General features: G+C 38.0%; 3 protein-coding genes across 8 annotated transcripts in view; 2 read left to right on the top strand and 1 right to left on the bottom strand.

Annotated features, from left to right (window-relative positions):
* Positions 1-20,049, top strand: part of LOC110971973 (butyrophilin-like protein 2) — a 53,317-nt gene extending 33,268 nt beyond the window's left edge. For 2 of the 6 annotated variants that reach the window (XR_007941797.1, XR_007941799.1), the window contains one exon: positions 19,523-20,049. Coding sequence is in view for 3 of the 6 variants with exons in the window: in XM_051947931.1 (XP_051803891.1) it covers positions 5,847-5,937; positions 8,794-9,126; positions 11,736-12,017; positions 14,568-14,840; positions 16,161-16,246 (1,065 nt within the window). In the remaining 3 variants the exon portion in view is untranslated. The other 4 variants (XM_051947931.1, XM_051947930.1, XM_051947929.1 and 1 more) reach the window with 4 other exon arrangements.
* LOC127533914 (CD276 antigen homolog) overlaps positions 1-24,330 on the bottom strand; it is a 244,219-nt gene that overhangs the window by 206,045 nt on the left and 13,844 nt on the right. The window lies entirely within an intron of this gene.
* LOC110971348 (CD276 antigen-like) overlaps positions 1-24,330 on the top strand; it is a 66,010-nt gene that overhangs the window by 33,487 nt on the left and 8,193 nt on the right. Inside the window, exon 2 of the mRNA XM_051947933.1 lies at positions 23,835-23,958. Coding sequence (XP_051803893.1) covers positions 23,871-23,958 — 88 coding nt within the window. The 5' untranslated portion in view covers positions 23,835-23,870. The remainder of the gene's footprint in view (positions 1-23,834; positions 23,959-24,330) is intronic.

Genomic DNA, 24,330 nt, shown 5'->3' with positions numbered 1-24,330 from the left:
TATGTACATATATATATATATATATATATATATATATATATATGTATATACATATTAGGTGTAGTACCTGGTTGTTCCACCAGGTGGAGCCTCTTCCTGTTTCATACTGCAGAGACCAAGAGAGACACCTGGACAATGATCAGTTTATAAAAGCAGAGAGCACTGTGGGAGTTTTGTTACTCAGCCTGCCAGTGATGATCATTCAGCTTTGTCAATCAAACATGTAGTTGAAAATCAATTCTGGATCTCCAAAAAGTTTTCAAGAAAAAGTCTTCTAATAGTCTGATGAAGTTGATTCAGTCCAGAAGGCAAGGCAAGTTTATTTGTATAGCACAATTCAACACAAAGTAATTCAAAGTGCTTTACATAAACATTAAAGGCAGCAAGACAGTAATAAAATTTAAAAAAAAAAATACAAAATTAAAGATATATAGATTTTTTTTAAAAAAAGAAAGAAATATAAAGTAAAAGCAATGAAGTATAGCATATAGCAATACTACCTACTTGCTACACAGTGGAGTATAGAAAGTAGGTAGTATTTTAATCTACAAGTACGCTGCAGTGAACAATGGTGTTTTCAGCCCTGATTTAAAGCCACTGACAGTTTGAGTGGACCTCAGATCTACAGGAAGTTTTTTTCCACAGGTGAAGCTGTAAGAACAAACATGAGCAAAATCTAGAGATTTTAACTGACTGTGCAAAGTGTTACATCATCTTGTATTCTGATGCAAACTCTTTTCTTCTGTTCTAGAAAGCCACAACCCATCGTCTTAAACCCAATCAGGATGTCTGTGATGTAATCGTATCAAAAGTTTAACCACCTCCTCTTTCTTCTTCTAGTTTAGCTTTATTTCTGCTTAGCTCAGCATGACCTTGGTTTCACCTGTGAAATTGTTCGTTTTGAGACAGAAGACAAACTACTTCTCTCCAATGAAGCTGTTTATTTTCTAATATCAAACAATCTTGTACAAGGAGCTGTTCTGTTTGGAACAGCCTCCCAGAAAAGGATAAAGTCTCATATGAACAGAACATCTTATACAGCATGGTGCAGCGTGATTGGCTGTAAAACACAAACATGTAATTTAAATAGTGAAACATGAATGGTTACATGGTGGGAAAAATCCGTGGTTCAGAATAAATTCTCCATTCTTTGGTGCACAGATATGTCCATATCTTTTGGCCATGGTTCATCCAATCTGTGATTAGAACTCTCCTTTCCAACACTTCCCTCTCTCTACTGGTCAGTTTTTCTCCTTTGTTAGCTGTGATGTGATGCTGCTGCTGGTGGTGATACCTCATAGGGAGGATTGTTAGGATTACCAGTCCTGAACAACCTCAGAAAAACAGTTTCAGTCAATCAGTTGTTGCCTTGTAAGAAAATAGAAGTAAACTCTGTGGAAAAGCAGAAACACTCTGTGTGTATAAGCAGGTAAATTTATCCCTTTAGATGTATCTAATGTACCTAAGTCATTTGTATTTCCACTATTATGTTACTAAGTTGTGTTTTTTTCTTTCTTTTCATTCTACTTTTTGTTGTTATACTACTTGTTCTACATTTGTATATATGTTAATCCCTATTTGTTTATTGATGTTAGTTCTCTTTCATTTCTAGGCTCTCTACTCATTTTCTTATGTTGTTGCTGCACTGCCTGCTCTATGTGCCGTTTTAATAAAGTTTTCTAAATCTGAATCTTGACCTGTCTATGATCCTCATGTGTTCATTGACTCTTTAGTCTTCAGAACTTCCTTAATTAATTTTTTTGTGACGTGCTGGAAACATTCCTCAAAGATCTGTGGATTTGTCTCTTTTTTATATCATGAGATGATGCTAAACAAAAAGCAGCACTTTTCCAGCTTTTGATGGTATAGAACACAATGTTGTACTTAAAGCGGGGTAAATATCAGCATATTCACCTGTTGACGATGTATAAAGTGCGGTTGTAATCAGAGAACCGTACAAAGCAACACCTTTGAGCTTTAGACGTCATAAACAGTGAGGCTGTAATCAGAGGGTTGTATAAAGTGTCTCTTTTCCAGCTTTTGGTTGTATAAAGGCTGTAAACGTAATTAGAGAGCAGTTAAAAACTACGTAGCACCAGCTGTTGACCACTTATAAAGTGCTGCTGGAATTCCAGCTCTGTAAAAAGTGTGGCCTTTGACGGCATAAAAAGAGTCTTTGTAATCAGCGTGTTGTAAACAGCAGCATTGGTTTAGTAAAGCAGTAAAGTATTTAGACTGCTGGAAAAATCCATGCAGGTAGTTTTTAGGTTTCAATTTGACAGCAGACCAACAGGAGCTGATGTGTCCCTGAATGCAGCTGATCAAACACGAGTGTCACAACAAGTTCCTGTTTGTGTTCATGATGTTTCTGAGGAAATGTTACCTGAAGGTGTGTCCACAAAGAGCTTTACAGCTGAAAGGAATAAAAAGTCAATAAACAATAAAACGTATGTTGTAGATGAAGGACTGTAAAACAGCAGGAGAGATAAAATGAGAATCAAATATCTGTTATTAAAATGCAGATAAATGACCTTTAAGAAACTTTATGAAGCAATAAAATGATTTAAAAGCAGCTGTAAAGGTGACAGGTAACCAGTGCAGAGACTTGAAGTAGGTTAATGTGTTTCTAAGCAGATAAACACAAATGTCCTGAATGAAACCAATCTGCTTCCTCTGATTCAGATCAGATCGATGTGGTCATTATTTCCATCCATCCTGTGTTGTTTCTGCAGAGATGGTGGGACGTTTGAAGAGATTCTAAAGAACTTTGTCACGGTCAGACGTTAAAAATAAGATGAGCTCAGAGAACAGTCACTGGGATCAAACCTGATGAGGCTGAATGAGGCTGCAGGGCATGTTGGGTAAGCAGGAACCAAAGCAGAACACTGCAGGAACCAAAGCAGAACACTGCAGGAACCAAAGCAGAACAGGAACCAAAGCAGAACGCTGCAGGAACCAAAGCAGAACGCTGCAGGAACCAAAGCAGAACAGGAACCAAAGCAGAACGCTGCAGGAACCAAAGCAGAACGCTGCAGGAACCAAAGCAGAACAGGAACCAAAGCAGAACGCTGCAGGAACCAAAGCAGAACAGGAACCAAAGCAGAACGCTGCAGGAACCAAAGCAGAACGCTGCAGGAACCAAAGCAGAACAGGAACCAAAGCAGAACGCTGCAGGAACCAAAGCAGAACAGGAACCAAAGCAGAACGCCGCAGGAACCAAAGCAGAACACTGCAGGAACCAAAGCAGAACACTGCAGGAACCAAAGCAGAACAGGAACCAAAGGCAGAACGCTGCAGGAACCAAAGCAGAACGCTGCGGAACCAAAGCAGAACAGGAACCAAAGCAGAACGCCGCAGGAACCAAAGCAGAACGCCGCAGGAACCAAAGCAGAACACTGCAGGAACCAAAGCAGAACACTTCAGGATTCTTTTCACTCTTTTGAGTTCCATCTAAAACATTCTTCTTTTCTCTCCTTTCCAACAGAAACAAGTTGCTGGTTCATCCATCTGCCCTCAGGACTAATCTTTTTGTTCTACAGCAGGAACCGGTTTTTAAGTAACTGATGAGATAAAATGTTACTGACTTCTGAACCACTGATCTAATCTCTGATTTTATCTCGTCTGTTGTTTCAAACCAGCACTCGCATGTTTGTAGACGACACTAATCAGAGACACAATCACTACTAGTTGTCTCCAACATGTTTCCCAACAAGACTTGATGACGTCAAAGTGAAAGTAACAGTTGTAGAACGTTTCCGTCCATCGCCCACACATCTGCTGCAGACACACAAAGTCTTTAATGATCAGTCTGTTAGTTCCTGAGCGTCTGGACGAAGGCCGACCTGCTGTGAAATCTACACTGACTGTAAATCCTTTCACAGGGAAGAGAAACTGTTCAATGCAGAGATTCACTCTTCTGGAAGCTCACGATTGTTGAGTGGGAGAAGTGAAAGAAGAAATGAGTCGTAAATGTGGATCTGCAGCTTTAAAGCAAACACTCTAAAAAGTCCTGTTCAGATCAAACAACGACACAAAATGAACACAGCAACTTCTAATGGAATTCTAAAGTTCAGTTTTTTCAGCAGAACCTGTCAGTAATGTTCACCAACATTAATCTGCAGATAGTGGATGGAAGGAGGTCATGTGGCAGAAATGTCAGATTTCTAGCTTCCATTTGACTCCGAACTCAGAGAGTGGAGAAGTCCTGAAATTATCACCTTTGATTCTGTTCTCTAAGGAAACACTTCTTTGGTCAGGTGCCAAAATAAAACCATTCTGCTTGGAGGAATAAAATCATTCCTCCTGTTCATACCTGCCTCCAACAAACCTCCTCTAATGTGAAGTCTGCACTCAGGAAAATAAAGGTTCTGACTGGAACCACAATGGATCTTCACAGTGATGCCACAGAAGAACCACGTTTGGTTCCACAAAGAACCTGCTAGAAGACCATTTCTTCAAAGTGTCCTTTAAGAGGAACTCCACAATCTGTCATTCTGGGATTTTTGAACGAGTTTTGGACCAAACTATTGTCCAAAACTACACTTTTTATTAGAATTTTTAATTGTTAATAATAAATTTGATGTTTTTCCTAAACATGTTTGACTTTTTACTCCTAGATCGAACATTTTAACTTAAAATTTTGAATTTTACACCAAATATTTTTCACTTTAAAAGCGTAAATCTGACATTTTTATGTCCACGTCATCAAACGAGAGTTGAAATTAATAAAAAGAAAGCATCTAAATTAACTTTTCATGCAAACTTGTAACATATTTGAATGATGGATCTAGAGCAGAAAGGTCAGCAGATGTATTTCTAAGTGGAGTGTTTTAAGGAACCCATCTTCACCCTCTGACAGAACCACCACCAGCCGTTATGAAGCAGTTCATAGGTATTCATGTCATGTCAAAGATTATCACATCTAGACATGTCATTGAGGAGTTTCCAGGAATTCTGGATTCCTTAGAGCCTCTTAGCAGGTCATTGTTGGAAATGAAAAGTTGTTCTCAACTGATCTCACCCGGTAAAATAAAAAGTTTTTTTTAAAAAAGTTTGTAACTTGACCTCATGTCCTTCATCATTTCTCCTGTTGAGGTAATTGCTGGTAGATGTGTGTGAACACATCCACTGTACAGTGAAGCAACACCAGAGAAAAGGGGACTGTAGTCATTCTGCTCTATGTGGTGTTGGAGATTTAGGACAGACACACACACACACGCACACACACACACACACACACACACACACACACACACACACACACACACACACACACACACACACACACTGTGTATTCCTATCCTTGTGGGGACGTAGCATTGACTCCCATTCATATCTAACCCCTAACCCTTACCCTAACCCTAACCTTAACCCAGACCAAAACAATGTCTAACCCTAAAGAAAACGTTTTTGCACTTTTACTTTTTTCAGTAACAACAACATGGCCAAGAAAACACTGTTTAAACTTGTGGGGACCCAAATGAGGTCCCCGCAAGTGACGTTTCTTTTGGTTTTCCTATACTTGTGGGACATTTGGTCCCCACAACCCCTACAATTACCAGTCCACACACGCACACTCTGATTTGCGTTTGATTTTCACACCGTTTACTGCCGTTACATGATGAGAGGTTTCCACAGAAATCTCATCCATCACACCTGTCATCTCCTCTGATGGGTTTGAAAGTCCATGGAAATTTACAGTTTACTGACGAAATCCTCCTTCCATGCAGGAAATGATGCAGCAGAAAACGAAAGTGCTGCGCAGTAAAAGAAGGAGGGATGATGATGAAGGAGTGAGGAAGCGGTAGAAGGTGTGGTTCTGCTGCTTCTAAACGCTGTGTGCTCTGATGCTGCTGCTGAATCCTCGGAGGACTCGGACCAACATGAAGCTCCTTCAGCTCGTCTGGATCTTCCTGCTCACTCTGTGCGGACAAAGCGGTAAGAAAAGTGACGGTGTGATGATGTGACAGACTAGTTGTTGTGCTGCTTTAGTGTATCTTAGCTGTCTGTCAGCGCTGAGCTGCGTTTGAAAAAGCAACAATCCGCACATTGAGCTCGATGTGAACGATGTGGAACCCAGTTGTTTAGGTGGAACCTTCACTGTGTCTGAGACTCACTGTCATATTAGTGAAAGCTTTATTGTAGGAGGCACATTTCACTGCTTTGCTGAGGTAAAAATCCTCCATGCAGACTGGTTCAATTCTCCTAGAGGCTCCTTAAAGACACAGTTTGTTTGTTTTTCGTCTTTTCTGGGATGGAATCATCGATAAACGTCTGTGTTTATAAATGATAAATATAAATGATAAAGTTGGAAAGATATCCACAGATTGGGACTTTCGGCGTCAATAAGTCATCAGATAAACGTGGTGAAAACATTTTCCCATCGTTGTAAGGTAGACAATGTGCTACGAGGCCAGTTTGATGAAAAGTAGCTGCAGAAATAGCATTGGTGTCTCTGAGTTAACAGGAAGCGTCTGCAAATTGTAAAAGCTGCAACGGAGGAGACACAATTATTCAATAAGTTCACTCTGATCCTCTGTAGAGTCTCTAAAATCACTGCAGCCTTCAACTGGATCCTGCTGCTCACACTACAGCTCTGGGTTTGATGTTTAAGATTTTTCATAATTTTAAGGATTTTTTATTAGTCATAAAATTGTTGTTTCACATCTCAAACATTTTTTCTTGTAACAGATAAAAGTTGTCGTCCATGTTTTGGTGGATTGTGGAACATTAATAATGTCCAGACGATAGAATTTCACCGGATCAGAACTAATCATGTTTCAAATGATCCTCCACTGGTTTTAGGGACTGAATTAGATTTAACTTGGGTTGTTTGTTGCCATGTGAAGTTGTGTACAATATTTAGTGCGTGAAGTTTCAGGATTAATGAGTAAACTAGCTTTGATGGCACTTTTCTTGATGTATGTGGTTCTATATTTTCTATAATCCACAGTAAAAATGGCATGGGTCCATAGTGAAGCCGTTTGTTCAAATCCATGGTAGTGAATAGTAATGAACCTGGAATGGTCACCAAAGAGAGGATCAGATAACACCAATATACCAAACTAAACTGTTTAGACTGTCACCTCAAGGACTGACCACTGGGAAGAAAGACAATAAGACGCCTTCTTACAAGGTTTCAGCGTTCATTGTTTCATTTCAACCATAATGCCAAACATATCTGTAATCATTGTGAGCAAACAGCTCAGTTTTAGTTTCATCTGACCACAGAAGTTGGTGAGTGAAGTTTTAATGAGTCAGAGGCTCCACCTGGTGGAAGTATCTACATGATCTAAATGATCAGACATGCAGGACCTTCCTGTTCCGGATCAGTTAATATATAATAAGTTGTAAAGTCCTCAGAGAAAACACTGCAGTATAATATAATGCACACTCACATTCACACCGACGGGCAATTTAGAGTAATCAATTAACCTCAGCATATTTTTGGACTGTGGGAGGAAGCCGGAGTACCCGGAGAAAACCCACGCATGCACAGGGAGAACATGCAAACTCCATGCAGAAAGATCCCAGGCTGGGATTTGAACCGGGGATCTTCTTGCTGGAAGGCAAAAGTGCTAACCACTACTCCACTGTGCAGCCCTGTTCCTGATCAGTTAATATATAATAAGTTGTAAAGTCCTATCAGAAAACACTGCAGTATAATATAATGTGTCCTGGTTCCATTTGTGCAGGTGCTGCTCAGACATAGTGGAGTGAAATCTGAAATGTGTTTCCTGAGTGACTCTGACTGAGCTGGTTAGTTCAGTAAAACTCCATGTTTGAAGTACAGTTTAAAGTGACTGAGGAACAGAAGCTGAGGAAGTAAAAACCTCCAATCCTTAGTTCCAGTGTTGGGTTTAAAGAGTTAACACTGTTAGAAAGAAACTCTTCATGCAAGTCCAGACACAGTGATCATTTAATTGTTGTTGTTGAACAAGTTTGTATTTGTGTGACTGTAACTTGAAGTAGCCGAAGCTTTTCCATCATGTTTGTTACTTTAAAGAACTCTAAAAAGTATTTCAAGGGACCCGTTTCCACCACCTGATTAAATTTATAGTTGTAAGATAAAAATGTAATTTACAGATTTAGATAAACCTGTTGGGTTACAAACATTATTTTAGTTGACATAAAAATGTTGAATCAACTTAATGTGAAGTTTAATTTAAATTCAAATATCAGCAAAGTTTTAATAAAAATAAAGTCAAGCTGAGCTGACTTCATGAAATTGGCTCGATAACTATTTTTGTTCAACCTAAAGTCAGGATTTCACATCTCTTCCTTTATCTTAACAAGCCTCAGTGTAGATTCATGAACGTTTTCTTCTCCTGTAGCAGTGATCACTCTCTTCTGGCTGCTTCACAACTGTTTCATCAAACCAACATCAGTCATCAGCCTTCTGCTTCAGTTCCAAGGACCCTCTACCCCCACATCAACAAACCTCCACCTTTAAACACCTGAATACCAGATTTATTCTACTGTAATCACAAAGCTGTGTGTAAATTTGGTTTCCTCAAAAATGAACAGTTCATGCATTTAGATTACAAAATGAAAAAAAGTTGAGTCATTGAATCTTGTCTCACAAAAACAGATTTAAGCTGAAAAGAAGTCTGAAACCTTTACTGGTGTTAGCTTAATGCTAAATATGCTAATAATACAAAACCAGAAATAAAGACAGAATTCAGTCTGCTCACTGAGCTGCTCATAAACTGCTGTTTCAGACCTCATGTAAACTGTGTTTCCTGACTTTCTTTGTGTCCTCATCACTGATTAATCCACGTTTTTGTCTTTCAGGTATCACAGCGATGAAAGTGGACGAAGACGATGACGCCATTCTGGACTGTTCCTTCGGCAATACAAATATTGAGAACAAGAAGTTTCACTGGAAGAAAGCTGAGGGCAACAGTGAGAAGGATGTTTTCTTGTACGCAGATAAAAACGCACAACCAAGCTCAGGATTTGAAGGTCGGGTCTTTCATTTTCCCGACCAACTCCGGTTCGGTAACGCCTCCATAAAGATCACAAAAGCAAAAACATCAGACAGTGGAACCTACAAATGTTATAACATACCAGTTCACACAACCTATCCGCAGCCAGAACTACAATCAACCATCAGTCTGACTGTTGGTGAGTTCTTCCATGAGACGCTGATAAAACTGTGACTTTGGCTCATTTTTGTAATTCTGGATTGTAAACATTATGTTTAATAAACACTTCTGAGTTTCTTTCTCCAGTTTTACCTGTCTGATAAGTTGATAATTTCTCACAAACAGCTCTAACATGTGTTTTCTTTTCTCCTTTAGGTCCTATCTTAACCTCTTAGGCTTATCACAGTCAGACACATCTCTGCATCTTTGTACCGACAGATTTGAACTCGTTCATAATTTCAGGACCACAAAAACATGATATTTGTTCATTACAACACTGTGATGTAAATTCTGTGAGGTTTAATTTAGTTTGTGAGTCTTACCTGTAGCCCTAACACAGGTATCTAGTTGGAGGGACTAATGGAGAAATATTGAGGCATTGTTGGTTTTCACCTTCTAATTTGTATTTTAAATGCAGTAAATCAGTCATAATGTGGGCTATCTTGCTGAAATTTACAGGAATACATCGTCATTTTTTCTACAACATATCTGTTTAATTTCATGTTAATGGAGAGAAGTGGCGCTGAGATATTTCAGAAAGTGTAGTGCAAAGCATCTCCATTACATCACTACAGAGCTCCTCAAAAAGCTCTCCAAAGTTACCAAATAATGTTGATAAATGATGTTTATTAAACTTAAAAATGTCACTAAGGGTTCAACTCAGCGATAAAAATCAGATTTTTAAAATTCCCATGAAGACTGACCCTTTTATTATCATAAAATTTGCTGTTTTTTGACAGATAAAAACAGTTTTTCTGCTTTATTTGTGTCCCACAGTGACACACAGTCAAACTGCATTAACGTCCATATATGGTCCGGCAGGTAATTTTACCGGCTTCAAACTCAGAGTGTTTCAGTGATCTGACTTCCTATTGGATGACAGCAGCTGTCAATAACACACACGTGCGGCCCGCAGCAAGATCATTTTCTCTGGTTGGCTGGTAGAGTTAAATGTCCGCTGTATTGCACAGGTTACATCGGATGAAAATGCCGATTGGTCCGTTTAGTTCGGGGGCGTTTCCCAATTTCAGCGATACGGAACATGATTGGTCAAAGCTGTTGTCTAAACTTCTAAATTGGTTGAAATCTCGCAGTTGGGAAACTTTGGGTCGCTTCGATAAAGTTAAACCAACGCAAATAATTCACTTTTTCTCGGGATATTTTTCATTTTGCTGGAAATTGAACGAGTTGAATTTAATCGGTGGAGTTTTTTCTTTAAAACGAGCCACAATTTGTTGATAAAAATCACTTTTTGGACCAATAAAAGTGTTTTACCGGTGATGCGACAGGTTAGCAGGTAAGTTGCTAACGGTTTACTGCCGTAAAGTACGACGTTAGTATTTTTCTGTCGTAAAGGTTTTACCGAACAACTTAAATTCGTTGAAAAAACGAACTTCCGAGCTTTCAGACGCGATATGACGTTTATATTGGCGTCTAAGGGCAACATAAAAATATGTAGTATGTTTATTTTTCTGTATTTTCCGTATGAATACCGGGTCGCATGCAACCTCCGCGTTTTAAAAGGTTAAAAGACAGATCAGACGAAAAGATAGAAGGTGAGTCCTGGTTCTGATGTTTACATCTCTCCTGGATGTGATGAGATTCATCACTGACAGTTAAACACATTCACACATCGGATCTCTCACATTTGGTCCAGTTTACATCATACAGAAGGTTTGAACATCATTATATTATTAAACAAGTGACCAGAAAGTTTATTTAAAGTTCTTTAATCACATCTGGCAGTTATTCAAAACTCTATTTAAATTAAACCCACTGATATAAATATTAATCTGTCATGTCTACTACTTTGTTTAAAGTTCTTATGCTTAGTTTTAGAGATGTGTATTCAAATTTATGATTATTTTGGAGACTATAGTTTGTTAAATGTTTAATATTAATTACTACAAAACCTTTCTGATATTTATTCTGCTCACAGTAGTGTAAAATGCAATTCTGACATTAAAAGAAAATGGATATTTCATCGACTTTTATTGGATAGCAGGTTATAATTCCTGTCATTTGATGATATGTTTTCCATTTGGGCACCATGTTCAAATATGAGGATTGAACTAATGTACATGCTTTAATATGTTCAGTTTTCTGTGTTTTGTAACACATTTTAAATAGCATTTCCATGTGTTTTTCTTTGAATTCCTTACAAGGATTAAGAGCCATTATTTTTCTTTTATGATGCATTCTGTAGCTTCTATTTATTTTGCTCTTCAGTTCAGCCTTCAATGTTTTTGTGTTTGATTTCTATAAACTGAATGCTGTAAGTCTGGAGTTTAACTTTGGGATTAGTCAAGTATGTCTGTAATTTTTCACTTTAGCAAAAATGTGACTTGTGTCAACCTTGTTCACTGTTTAAATGTCTTTATACGAGTCAGAAATACTGTTTTCATGTAAAACTTTACATTATAATTCTGTCAAACAATAGTGAGAGGTGTAGTTAAGATTACACTTGGCTTTTTTCTCGTCTTTAACACAGAAATATACATTTACAGTCAGAGCAGAGTTAGCAAGGAGCATGTGACTGTGTAACAAATGTTGTAATTGTCTCATATAAACTGGTGTTTTAATTCACAGGTGCATCTCCAGAACCGTCTGTCACAATGCTTGATCAAACGCAGACCTCAGCGCTGCTTCGGTGTGTCGTTCGAGGTGCTTCTCCAAAACCTGAAGTTGTCTGGATGGACAGTGATGGAACGACTCTTCGTGATGATGAATCAAAGGCCACAAAGACAACAGGAAACAAATTCGACACCGTCCTCCGTATTACTGTGACCAAGACTGACAACTACACCTGTGTGGCCACACAGAAGGAAATCAACCATCAGATTAATAACACAATCTTTGTACGTTTGAATGGTGAGTAGTATTTTAATCTTAAATAATTGTATTTATTCATGTGTTTTTAGTTTTTAAAATGTGAGTTTGTGCTCAGACTGAACAAAGAATTTGGTTCCTCGTGAAACACGTGAGGATAAATTCTGAAATAAGAACAGAAACCAACAGTTGAATGTTTTGAATCCAGAGAAGAAGTTAATGAATAAACAGACAGAAAAACTCCATCAGTCACATTTAGTGTAAACGAGTTAAATGAAGCGTGTTCAGTCTGAATTCATCTCATTCATTCTGGACTTTCTGATCCAAACATACATGATGCTCACTTCCAGTCTGATTCTGTTCTGAGTTTCAGAGAAAACATCTGGAATCTCTTTAAACTATCTGCTGTTTCATGATCATCATTTAATCCTTGAATAAGAAAAATTTTAAACCAAACTGAAGTTTATTTTTCATCTTTCATTGATGTTTTTGCTGCTTTCAGCCTGAATTGTGTTTAAACTCCTCATGTTGGTTTTGTGGTTCTAGTTTGTTGTTGTGTTCAGAAACGTGCGTCTCTAAAACCGTTAACGTTTGCTCCTCTGCTGCCGCCTTCTTTAACATGAACAGCTTTATAAAGTGTGCTTCAATGAGCCACTGGATCCCAGCTTCATGTTCAGGTTTAGTTTAGTGAAGCCAGAAAAGAAAATCCATCCTGGAGACGTTGAAGTTCTTCAGCTGAGTCTGTTCCTTTGAGCAGCAGCTTTAGATCCATGAGGAGCTTCAAGAACACAAACAAGTGGATGGAAACTGTCAGCTGAGTTTATGTGACACAGAAAAGCAGTAAAAATATTTCCACGGATTCATCAGCAGCTGAAGGAGCAAAAGAACCTGATGAGGAGGAATTTAAAATCCATCAGAGACTCAACATTTCTCTAAAACTGAGCTGATAAATGAGAATAAAAGTGAAAATCTGAGCAAGTCAAGAAAAATTCATTTATAAAACACATTTCACACACAAAGCAGGTTAAAAGTTCTTTATACAGAGAAATAAAATGAATAAAAATAAATAAAAACACTGTAAGAATATTACAACAGGAACAGATTAAATATAAGACTTAAAGATGATTTATTAAATCAATAAAAATATATAAAAGTTTGAGCCAGAATGTGTTGATTAATCTGTAAAAGTGACGTTAATCAAAGCAGAAGTGTTTCATATTTCATCTCCAGTTTTCCACATTTATTTCCTTAAATTTCTGTTCTTATCTGAGATCTCTGCATCATTTTCTGTGATAAAAACTCAAATATTGGTGGATAGTTTAATCCAAGTATAACAGAGATGTGGAGTTTTAAAAGGGTTCTTTAAATATCAGGAATAAAATGTGAACAAACAAACATAAAGCAGATAAATGAGGTTAAATAAAGATGAACAGTGAGCTACAGGATGATAAAACACAAACATACATGTCACACGTTTCTGTGGACTTTATTGCTGCTCTTTTTAGTTTAATGTGCTTTTTAAAAACCTTTAGTTGTTTCTGTTTTTCATAAAGCTCCTTGTAAATAAAGTTGTCAGTGTTTAATATGTGATGATGAAACAGACGGACCTGATTGTGAGAACAAAGAAAACAACAACAGATTATATTCTACTTTAGTGTTTATTAAATATTGTTGACGTGTCGGACAACAGATTTCACCTGATTTCATTTGAAGATGTTTTTTAGTAGCTCCAGAAACAAACCTGATCAGAGTAAATGAGTTCATGTTGTGACTTAAAATGTGTCCAAAATGTCTTGAAATTGTCCAACATTATACAGTGTGACGTAAAATTAGTTTGAAATTGTAGAATGTGACTTAAAAGTTGTCCAAAATTACTTGAAAATTGTCAAAAATCTGTTGAAAATAACCTAAAATGTGTTTAAAAATGACTTAAAATGTGTCCAAAATGTCTTGAAATTGTCTAATATTACACAATGTGACATAAAATTAGTTTGAAATTGTAGAATATGACTTAAAAGTTGTCCAAAATTACTTGAAAATTGTCAAAAATCTGTTGAAAATAACCTAAAATGTGTTTAAAAATGACTTAAAATGTGTCCAAAATGTCTTGAAATTGTCTAATATTACACAATGTGACATAAAATTAGTTTGAAATTGTAGAATATGACTTAAAAGTTGTCCAAAATGACTTGAAAATTGTCAAAATTTGTTGAAAATGACCTCAAATGTGTCCAAAGGGACTAAAAATAAGTCCAAAATTGTGCAAAATGACTTAAAGTTTGTCCAACATGATCCAGTGTCACTTACAACTTGTGTTAAATTGATCAGAGTAAATGTGTTCATGTTCTGATGGGATTTAGAAATACTGTTTGATGATCAGTTGCTAAACTTCCACTGAAATGTGGTTTAAAATGTGTTAGCTATAATTATGGTCATGATTTTTGAACTCGGCTCTTTTCCTGTGTTTTTCTTCCTTCTTCTGTTTGTAATCCCCATAAAGAAGCAGTGAAGGAGTGAACAGAAAACATCCCAGAATCACAGCAAATGTCTGATCCTGACACGTTCCTGACAACTGATTATTTATGTTTACAGCTGCAGTTCCAAAGCCATACGTCACTATATTTGGAGAAACGAATCAGGGGATGCTTCTTCAGTGTGAAGTTTTTGATGCTTCCCCAAAACTTAAAGTATTCTGGAAGAACAGCGCTGGACACGATGTTTCTGCTAAAGAACAGAAGACAAGAACAGGAGGCGGCTACAACATTATTCTCCAAACTACCGTGACAAAGACGGACTACTATCGCTGTGTGACCACAGAGGGGAAGAAGGACGATGAGCTTCATTCTGAGATCTTTGTGAGACCTTGTGAGGCTCTTCCCATTTCTATTTTTTTTACATTCAAATAATTCAAATTGTTCGTGTTGTATTTGCCTCGACGATGTTTCCATGTGTTCAGAGACTGAACCTAAACATCTGCAAACTGAAAATATTTCAGACTCAAACTGAACCTTTACTTCATGAATCGGAGATAAAAGTAGGAAAGAGACGGTTTGGAGGAAAATCCTGAGAAGAGGCTTAAAAACACCACATGAAGAAATAAAATCATCACAATCTGTGACGTTTTTGAGCCACAAGTGGAAAAAAAAAAACAGAAATTGTGTCTCTAAAATCTACTGAAGCTCTCTGAAGATGTTATTTGCTGTAAATATGAAAAGAAGAAGACGAAGAGCTGAATGAATATTAATCCTAAAGTGTAGCTGCAGCGTTAAACAAGCCAACATGAACCACGTGAATCAGAAGTAGATCTGATCTTTGACGTATTTATCTGATCATGTTGGTTTGTTTCCTCGTGTGATTCTGTTTGGTTGGAGGCAGAAAGAATGCAGAACGTCCAGAAAGACGGCGTCCCTCATAAACTGTTGATGTCCCTGAGTGAACTGTTCTGCTGTCAACTGAGGAGAAAAAATGACTCGAATGTTGTTCAAAATAGTCTCAGATTACTTAAGTTACCTAAAATGACTTAGTTTGTCCAAAATGACTTAAAATGTATCCAAAATCATCCAAAACGGCTTGAAATTTGTCCAAAATGACTATAAATTGGTCCAGAATTATCCAAAATGATTTAAAATTTGTTGAAAATTACTTAAAATGTAGCCAAAATTGTCCAAAATGACTTGAAAGTTGTCCAAAATTACTCAAAATCTGTCTAAAATTATCCAAAATGACTTGAAATTTCTCAGAAATGACTTGAAATTTGTCCAAAATGACTCTAGGTTTTCCAAAATTATCCAAAAGGAGTTAAATGTTTTTGAAAATGACTATAAATTTGTTCAGATTGCATTGGAATTTGTTCCAAATTTCTTGATTTGTAATTGTACATTGACTTAAAATTTGTTGAAAATGACTTATGATTTGTCAAAAATTGCTTCAAATTTTTCCGAAATTACTGAACATTTTTCCAAAATGATCCAATATGACTTAAAATTTGCCTAAAATTACTTAGTTTTTTTTTCTAATGACTTAAAATGTGTCAAAAGTTACTTGAAATTTGTCCAACATTATCCAATGTGACTTTAAATTTGTCTGAAATTGTCCAAAATAATTTGCACAAAATGCAGTGATCACTAGAGTTTAGAACATGACTGCTGTTTTATCCTAACATTTCCTTTTTGTCATTTCTTTCAGATGATAATCCCAGAAGCTCCGTGAGTCGACTTGTTCCTGCAGCTGTTCTTGCAGTTCTTGGACTAGTTGCTGCAGTTGTTGTCTGAGTTTCTCTACATTTGATTCATCGCTGCAGTAAGTCTGCTGGAGGTGAGTTTAGATGAAATATTTCATCAGATGATCCGTAACGTTCAGACAACAGTCCTGTCAGAGTTTCATCTAAAACAAATGTTAATCTGTGTTTATCACTGTTCCTTTAAACTAAACTGACCATCAACCTTTTCCATCCATGTTTTCATCTTTGAATCACGAGTTTGTTTGATGTCCAGGGGTCTGGATTTGATCAAAGTGATGTTTTATTTTAATCCTCAGACTCAGTGCGGATTCAGAACTGTGTTCAAACTGATGGTGAGAGTTTGAGGTTTTACAACTTTAACATCCAGATTCCTGATGAGGTGTTTCCATCTGAGGATCAGCTGATCTTTAGTTCCTGACATAAAGTCTGCTGGAGGTTTAAGGGTTGGGGCTGGTTTTAGTGGGATGCTGGACTGTTGGTTTAAGTCCTAACAGATCATCAGAGGACAAAACTATGAGGAGAGTTCAACACATCCAGACTTTGTTTGTGTCAATCAGTTCAACAAAAACTAAAGCCCCTGTCAGAGGTATCATTAAAGTTGTTCTAATGCATTATGTGACTCTTCTGGAGACCCAGATGACTTTAGGTTGGTGTAATGTTTACTGATATCAGAAGTGACACCGACAGAGCAGCAGTTCATGAAAGCATCAGTTCTGAGGATCCTCTGTGATCTTTGGGTTTATACTGTAGCTGGGAGAAGCTCAGATTTGGATTACAGACCAACATGGAGACAAACTGTTTAGTCACATCAGAATAGACGATATCTAACCTTGACCAGAGCAGAGTGTCCTGGTAGATCTTCCTCCTACAGCGTCTGGCTGTCAGAAGATAATTTAGAATGACGTCAGCTGTGAGGAAATGCCTTAGAAAGGGGAAAGAATCATTTTTCCTTTACATCTTTAAATGTTCCAGATCAACATTAGACAGAGATAAAACACAAAATGCAGTTTTTAAATCATAGTTTATTGAAGTTTTATTGAAATCTTATATGACCCTGTTAAAAGTAATTCCCCCCTGAACCTAATAACTGTTTTGGCAACAACAACTGTAGATAATGTTTGTGATCATCTTTTCTATCACCATGGAGGAATTCTGGTCCACTCTTCACTGCAGAATAGTTATTTGGTCACTTTACCTGGTTTTAGTCTGGATAAAACCTTCATTTAGTTCTTTTGATCCACTCAGAGATGGACTTGATTATGTTCTTTGGGTCTTCGTCTTCCTACATAAACTATTAGTGTTGAGCCTTATATCCTGAATTGACAGTGGACCTTCTCCAGGAGAATTTTCTGATACAGAGCAGAATTCATGACGAGTCGTCCAGGTCCTCCAACCACCATGCCACCACCATGTTTCACTGCTGGTATCATGTTCTTCTAGTGGAATGCGGGATTAGCTTTACTTCAGATTTAATGGACCCATGTCTTCCAGAAAGTTCCACCTAAGACTCATCAGTCCTCACGATGTTGTCCCAAATGTCTTGAAGCTCATCGAGATGCACTTTTATGTTCTTTTTTGTCGGAGTATCTTCCCTATGGAACTTTTTCTCAGCACTGTATTTATTTTACAGATGAATGTAGCTGATTATTGATAACTAACAGCTGCACATTAGAGTTGTTTAACGTTAAACTTCTTAGATTTAAAGCTGGTACGATATTGAAGTGAATTTAATCTGACACTGTCCCAAAATGCAGGATATAGTTTAAATCTGTGAATAAATCAAAGTGAGTTTAATATTACTGATTGTAATAAATACCAATAGAATAATCAATGTTCTAATCAGTAATCTATCAGCTGACGTACCAGCAGAGTAAATAAACCAAACATCAAGACATATTTATGTGATTTCTTCATCATCGGTTGATCATATGTTGGTTTCCCATGGTGACACGATGCAGTGTGTGATACTCCAGCTGTATGGCTTCATTTATTGATATTGGTAACAGAGAGATCAGCATGTTTACAGATAAAACATTTTCTTCCAGCCTAGAATCTGAATCACTCACAGAGAATCGTCTTTTTGGTGAAAAGGAGACGATTCTTCCAGTTGATTTAAACCTGAAACTCTGAACAGAAGCTGCAGGTTAGCTCTGCAGCATCTGTTACCATGGAGATCTAGCTCTGCAGCATCTGTTACCATGGAGATCTTGCTCCACAGCATCAGTTACCATGGAGATCTCCAGGTTCAAAGAGAGACACCTTCACGATGCTGAAACTCTGACTCTGGGCTCCACATACCTGCTGACACATGAATCTCTCTTCATAGTTCTGTCCTCAGGTGATGTCCAGGTGTGAAAACAGGTCAGCTGATCTGACAGGAAGAAAGAACGAATGAACCAAACTGTGAAAAATGTTCAGTATGGAGAAGATTTTAATGATGTGTAAATGTTTTCCTGCAGGTCCAACACCTAAAGGAGAACCCTGGCTCCACCTGCTGTTCTGTCAATGTTCTGATCTAATGTCTTTACTGGGTTTCTGGAGGTTGATTTTAATGTTTTTTAAGAATTTATATATTATTGAGCTTCCATTCAGGGTCCAGAATGAGTGTGAGTTTAAATTGTGCGATTGGTGCAATAATGGTTTGGTCTGTTTTGGGTTCTGTAGCTGCAGTTTTAACCAGAGAGGAAAACAATCAGAACCTGTTAAAGGAAAAACAAACACTTTGACTTTAAACTGTTTTCACTGCAGTTTTCTGTTAAAGTGCTCTCAATTAATACTGAAGAGATTCCATAGATTTTTGTCTCTATTAATTATTTAGACCCAGATTTATGACGAAAACACGATCCTGGTTTAACAATATTGGAATCATCCTTCAAGGATGTCAAAGATTTCTTGGATATTTTAAAAATAAATCAGAATTATAACCAACCTCACAGCTCTGAGAGGCACATTTTTGTTTTATGAATGTAAATGACAATAACACAGTGACAAACTCTGATAAATAATAAAACGTTAACGCAGCAAGAAGGTTTTTCTGTTCTGAAAACGTTCTTAGAAGATTCTACTGATGTTTTTAGCTCGAAGTTGTTGTTTTTGTTTTTTTATTGGATTTTAGTTCCTTCAATGTTCTTAAATGCTGGATAACGTTCTCTGGAGACATACTGAAAATGTTTGTGTTTTTTTGTGATTTTTTAAAATTTATTTTGGTTTTTCTTAGATTTTCTGTCTTTTGTTGTCGTATAGTTTGTGGAACGTTGTGGGAATGTTTCTGGTTTGTTTCCTCAGAAACATCCTCAGAACTTTGCAGGTAAAATGTTCCACTTTAATTCATATTTTACATTCTAGGAACGTTTTCTAAAAATCACTTGAGGCCTTGAGAACGTTTTTAATGCTGATTTGTTCTTCCTTTGCTGTAACATGGTCTGTTGATCTGACAACGTTCTCCAAACATCCTCTGAATGTTGCAGCTGAAACATTCTGTGAGATCTTCAGGTCGGAACATTTAGTGACAGGAGCATTAAAAACAGACTGACTGACCTGAAAGCTGCTGTTTGTTGCTGAAAATGTGAATATTTTGCAGCTAAAGTGTAAAATAATGTGACTTTTTCTCTGTGTTTTGCGGCATTGTTTGGGAGCAGCTTGTTGCTGCTTTTTCTTTCTTCAGGTTCTCATCCAGAGTCTGTCAGGATCAGTTACTGAACTCCATTTTCTGTTTCTGATGCTGAAGCTGTGCTGGATTCTTCTGAAAGAATCACAGATCAAACATGTCATTTCAGACTCTGCTTGATAAATTCTCTCTGAACTTTGAATAAAACATGAAAACGTCAAACTGTTGGGGCTGTTTTGGATGTTTTTTATGTTGAAACTCTGATTTAATACCACAGAATGAATCATATTTGTTGAATTTCCAGATGTTAAACAGTTCAGTGTGGTGGAGACCAGAGGAGGGATCACTAGAACTATGATCAGTTCATGTTAAAGCAGAGAGCATTGTGGGAGTTTAGTTCGCAACGGGCACCATGACAGAGACTTCTGTGATGATTAATGACGTCAGAGAGGAAGGTGAGATCTTCAAAGTGATTCTGAAGAGCAGCTGAAGTTAAATGTTTACATGAAAAATTAAAGTCAGTGAGAGTATTTTGTCCTTCTTTCTCCTCTGATACTGGACTATGTTGTTTAGATGTTTGTCTGAACTTCCATTTCCACCATTCAGGTTGTTTCCAGTCACCAGTAGGTGGCGTCAGAGTCTCTTTACTGCAGCCTCACATGGACCAGTCCAGTCTGATGCTGATTCTCACTGTGCTGACTCATTGTTCAACAGCAGAAGTCCTCTATCATGTTATTTGCTTCTTTAACCTGCTGATGGATCTTTTTCTGTTTCCACATGTTGTGAATCCAAACAGAAACGGTTGAAGCTTCAGTCAGAGCAGCATCGACGGTGAGACTGAAACAGTGAGCAGGTTTATTCAGAGAGAAGTCAACATCTACATGAATGTTTCATCACTTTATCTGCACTAAACCAGACATCAGATACAGATAATGAGTAAAGACCAGCTGACACACAACAACAAATAGAACATTGGTCTGTTTCCACTGAGGTAAAACAGCGTCCTTCACTGTCTGAGCTTCACTCTGACTCTGGTTTCCACTGATAACTCCTGAACCAAGTCTGAAGCAGCTGCCGTCTGTTTTTACAGCTGGATGGTGAAAGTAGTTCACTGTCTGTGGAGTCATTTTAGGAGGACGACCACTGCAGCCATGATCAGTGGAACTATGACTCCTTCTAGACCTCCTGGTTGCTGGTTTGAAGCCAACAGCTGCTGGACTTCCTGCTGGGCCACGGTTTTTACCTGTAGTTCCTGATGAGCATGTCCTGTTTGTTCTGTTTCGGGGAGTCCAGAGTTTCTCTGTGAAGGTACCAAATTATTGTGTCTGATCTTTGTCGCTGATGGTTCTGGATGGTTGGTCTTGCTTGTGTGTCTTCAGCTTGTCAGTTTGGGCTGGTGGTAGGTCAGACGTCATGAAGTTCAGACATGTTTCTGAGTCTTCTCTTCGTCATGTTGTTACACTAGTTAACAGCTTTAATAAAATGCCCAGTACCTCTGTTTGGTGTGGGAGGTGAGTTTCTCTGACAGGCTTGCCACTCCATACTTGTTATAGTTTTATGTGAGGTTGTGTATGCTTATGAATTATTCAATGTCTAAAAGGAAGGTTCAGATGAAGACAGGAATCACTTAGGAAGAGAAAGAGAACCCAACACTAACAGGAACAAAGCTAATTATTTTTAAAAATTAAATTTAAAAAAGAAAGATTAATGCAAATTTGTTGTACTTGAGTTTTCTACCACCACAGTTGACTTTATGATTTACAGGCTGGGTGACAAAAGGCCAAGGATGAATTAAAGAACACACTGATTTAAGTTAATACTGGGTGTGATTATTGCTAAGAGTAGCTTAGTGCAGGGTAATATCAGTAAATGACAATGTTTTGCTTCATATCGCTGTTTATTGTATCGGTTGGGCTATAGTTAGATTCAAGCTGATACAGTTCTATTGACAGGAACAATTTAAATTATTCAGATGTTTGTTTCATTGGAGTGATCTTTAAAGAGGCTGTTACTGATACATTCTAATGCTTTCAGGAGGCTCCCTGGGTGAGGTCAGTCTTCCTGGTTCGATCCCACTTCAGCTGATCTGAAAGTCTCAAATCTACAGTCAACATCCTCCCAATGTCTAGTTTAAGGTGTCCTGTGTGCACAATCGGACAACAGACAATATGCAAGAGTTGTCCTGATTAACACAACTGAACCAACCGACTGAGATGTCCAGTTAGTGGCATCACCAATCATTACCGAGAGCCACTTCAAGGAATGGTTTCTGTGAAATCATCCTCAAGACAGACCTTTTCCTCTGTAATGCACCTTGGACAAGTCAAGATTGTCATCCAAGTGTCAAAAAGGACATTTGTTTAAGCCGACCACTTGAGTTGTTGTGATTGGCGAGGACCCTTCTTTCTGACTAGACTAGGAGAAGTAAAGACAGTAGGAGTGAGAGTGTTCATCAAACTAGTCCCAGAATCCCCATCAACAGCATCAAAATGTTTCACGGATTGTTAGTCTGTCTTTAAAGTGTGTTCTAATGTGACAAAAAAAAACTTTACCGGAATCAAATAACAGCTCAACTCTAGTTCCGTGTAAAGAGAAAGAGGAGTAAGATGTTTCTAATTCACATAAAAGACAAGCAAAGGGTTGCCACATCATGTAATTCCTTTTTCTAATTTGTAAACTAGTTAATAACAGTGTGAATAAATTATGGGATGGAATTATCAGCAGTTTCTGAGTTCTGCATTGGAGAGTTCAAATTAAACCAAGTTCAAAAATCAAAAGTTCAAGGAAGAATTCCAACAATTGTTTAGATTTATCACCAGATATGTAGTTTTTATTTAAAACCAAACTTCATGAACCCTTTGATGCACAACAACAGTCAACAGTGAGCCAAATCCAGTGGAAAATGGGAATCTCGTCAAGGGTTAAAAACATTGGTTAAACAATGACTTCAAAAGTTGGTAGACTAGTTTCCCATATAGACAGGTTAAGCTCTAGAACTGGGTGACTATGTGCATAGACTTAATCAGTGGTAGTTGTGGAATTTTCTGTTTCACAGGACTCAAAGTGGGAAACAAAAGCTTCAATCAGATTGGATCTGTGTTTGAGTCATTTATTATTTTGCAAGAGGGAGAAAGTCAAACACAGGTTGCAAGCTGTTGGTGAGGTTCTGACGTCAAACTCCTGCTGTTGCCGGGGAGGTTACACTTAAGACGTTGTTGTTCTGACACCTTACACAGTTCCTGGTATCGAGTTCACAGTTCTTGATTTCAAGTCTGAGTTTGTGGTTTACACATCTGGTGAACTTCCTGTTTTTGTAGCGGTCAATGTGAAACCGCTACATCTGGGGGCACGATGACATTATCTTCATCTGACATAAACCAGAAGCTTTACCGAGAAGTGAGACGGATGAGTTCAAAACTTAACTGAGGTAAAGATTAGAAAGGTTAACCTGGAACAGAGGTTACACTGAGAACACAAAGAAAGTCTTCCATGTTTCACTCACTAACAGTAGATGCATTTTAAGGTAGGTTAGTTGTGGCCCCAGAATGGTGCCTGGGTTTGCCTTGACCTGCTAATTTAATGGTTTGCTAGTTGGAAATTTGGGAGATTTTATATTTGGTAATCAAAGAATTGAGGGACTTGCATTAAGCTTCAATGACTGAAAGTTCCTGGTGTGTATTTTGTGATGCTGCGTTCCGCTGATGGATGATCTGGTTGGGCTGCTGAAGGGGTTAAACACTGTTTTAAACGGTCCAGTGTTGAGTGGTGGTCTGAGCTCAACTTTTATGGTGAAGGATGATTGTTGCAGGTGAACCACTCCCCACTGCAGGTGTCCTCAATCAGGTGATGTTCCAATGAGCTGAAACTTCACACCTGTCAGCACACACACCTCACTCATGTCCACATGGAAGGAGAAGGAAAGGAGGGAGATGGAGAAGGAGAGATGGAGAAGGAAAGGAGGGAAATGGAGAAGGAGAGGCGGAGGATGAGGATGAGGGCATGACAGTAGAAGGTGTGGTTCTGCTGCTTCTAAACACTGTGTGCTCTGATGCTGCTGAATCCTCGGAGGACTCGGACCAACATGAAGCTCCTTCAGCTCGTCTGGATCTTCCTGCTCACTCTGTGCGGACAAAGCGGTAAGAAAAGTGACAGTGTGATGATGTGACAGACTAGTTGTTGTGCTGCTTTAGTGTCTCTTAGCTTTCTGTCAGTGCTGAAAAGCATCGATCTGCACATTAAGCTTCAGTCCGGTCAGAACCGTGAAGCTGCTGCTCTCTGATCTGAGCTACAGCCTCAAAGTAGCATCAGTTTCCCACAATATCTGCTGTCTGCAGCTTCTCGTGGTGCTCTAAAATGAACATCTGAATGATGTGGAACCCAGTTGTTTAGGTGGAACCTTCATTCTGTCAGAGACTCACTGTCATATCAGTGAAACTTTCATTCTAGGGAGGAAGATTTCACTGCTCTAGAAATACTACACACCAATCAGGCATAACATTAATATTGTG

The sequence above is a fragment of the Acanthochromis polyacanthus genome, chromosome 5 (genome assembly GCF_021347895.1).
Source record: "Acanthochromis polyacanthus isolate Apoly-LR-REF ecotype Palm Island chromosome 5, KAUST_Apoly_ChrSc, whole genome shotgun sequence".
Taxonomy (NCBI): Eukaryota; Metazoa; Chordata; class Actinopteri; family Pomacentridae; genus Acanthochromis; species Acanthochromis polyacanthus.
Note: the sequence above shows the minus strand (reverse complement) of the source record. Positions and strands in the feature narration are given on the sequence as shown.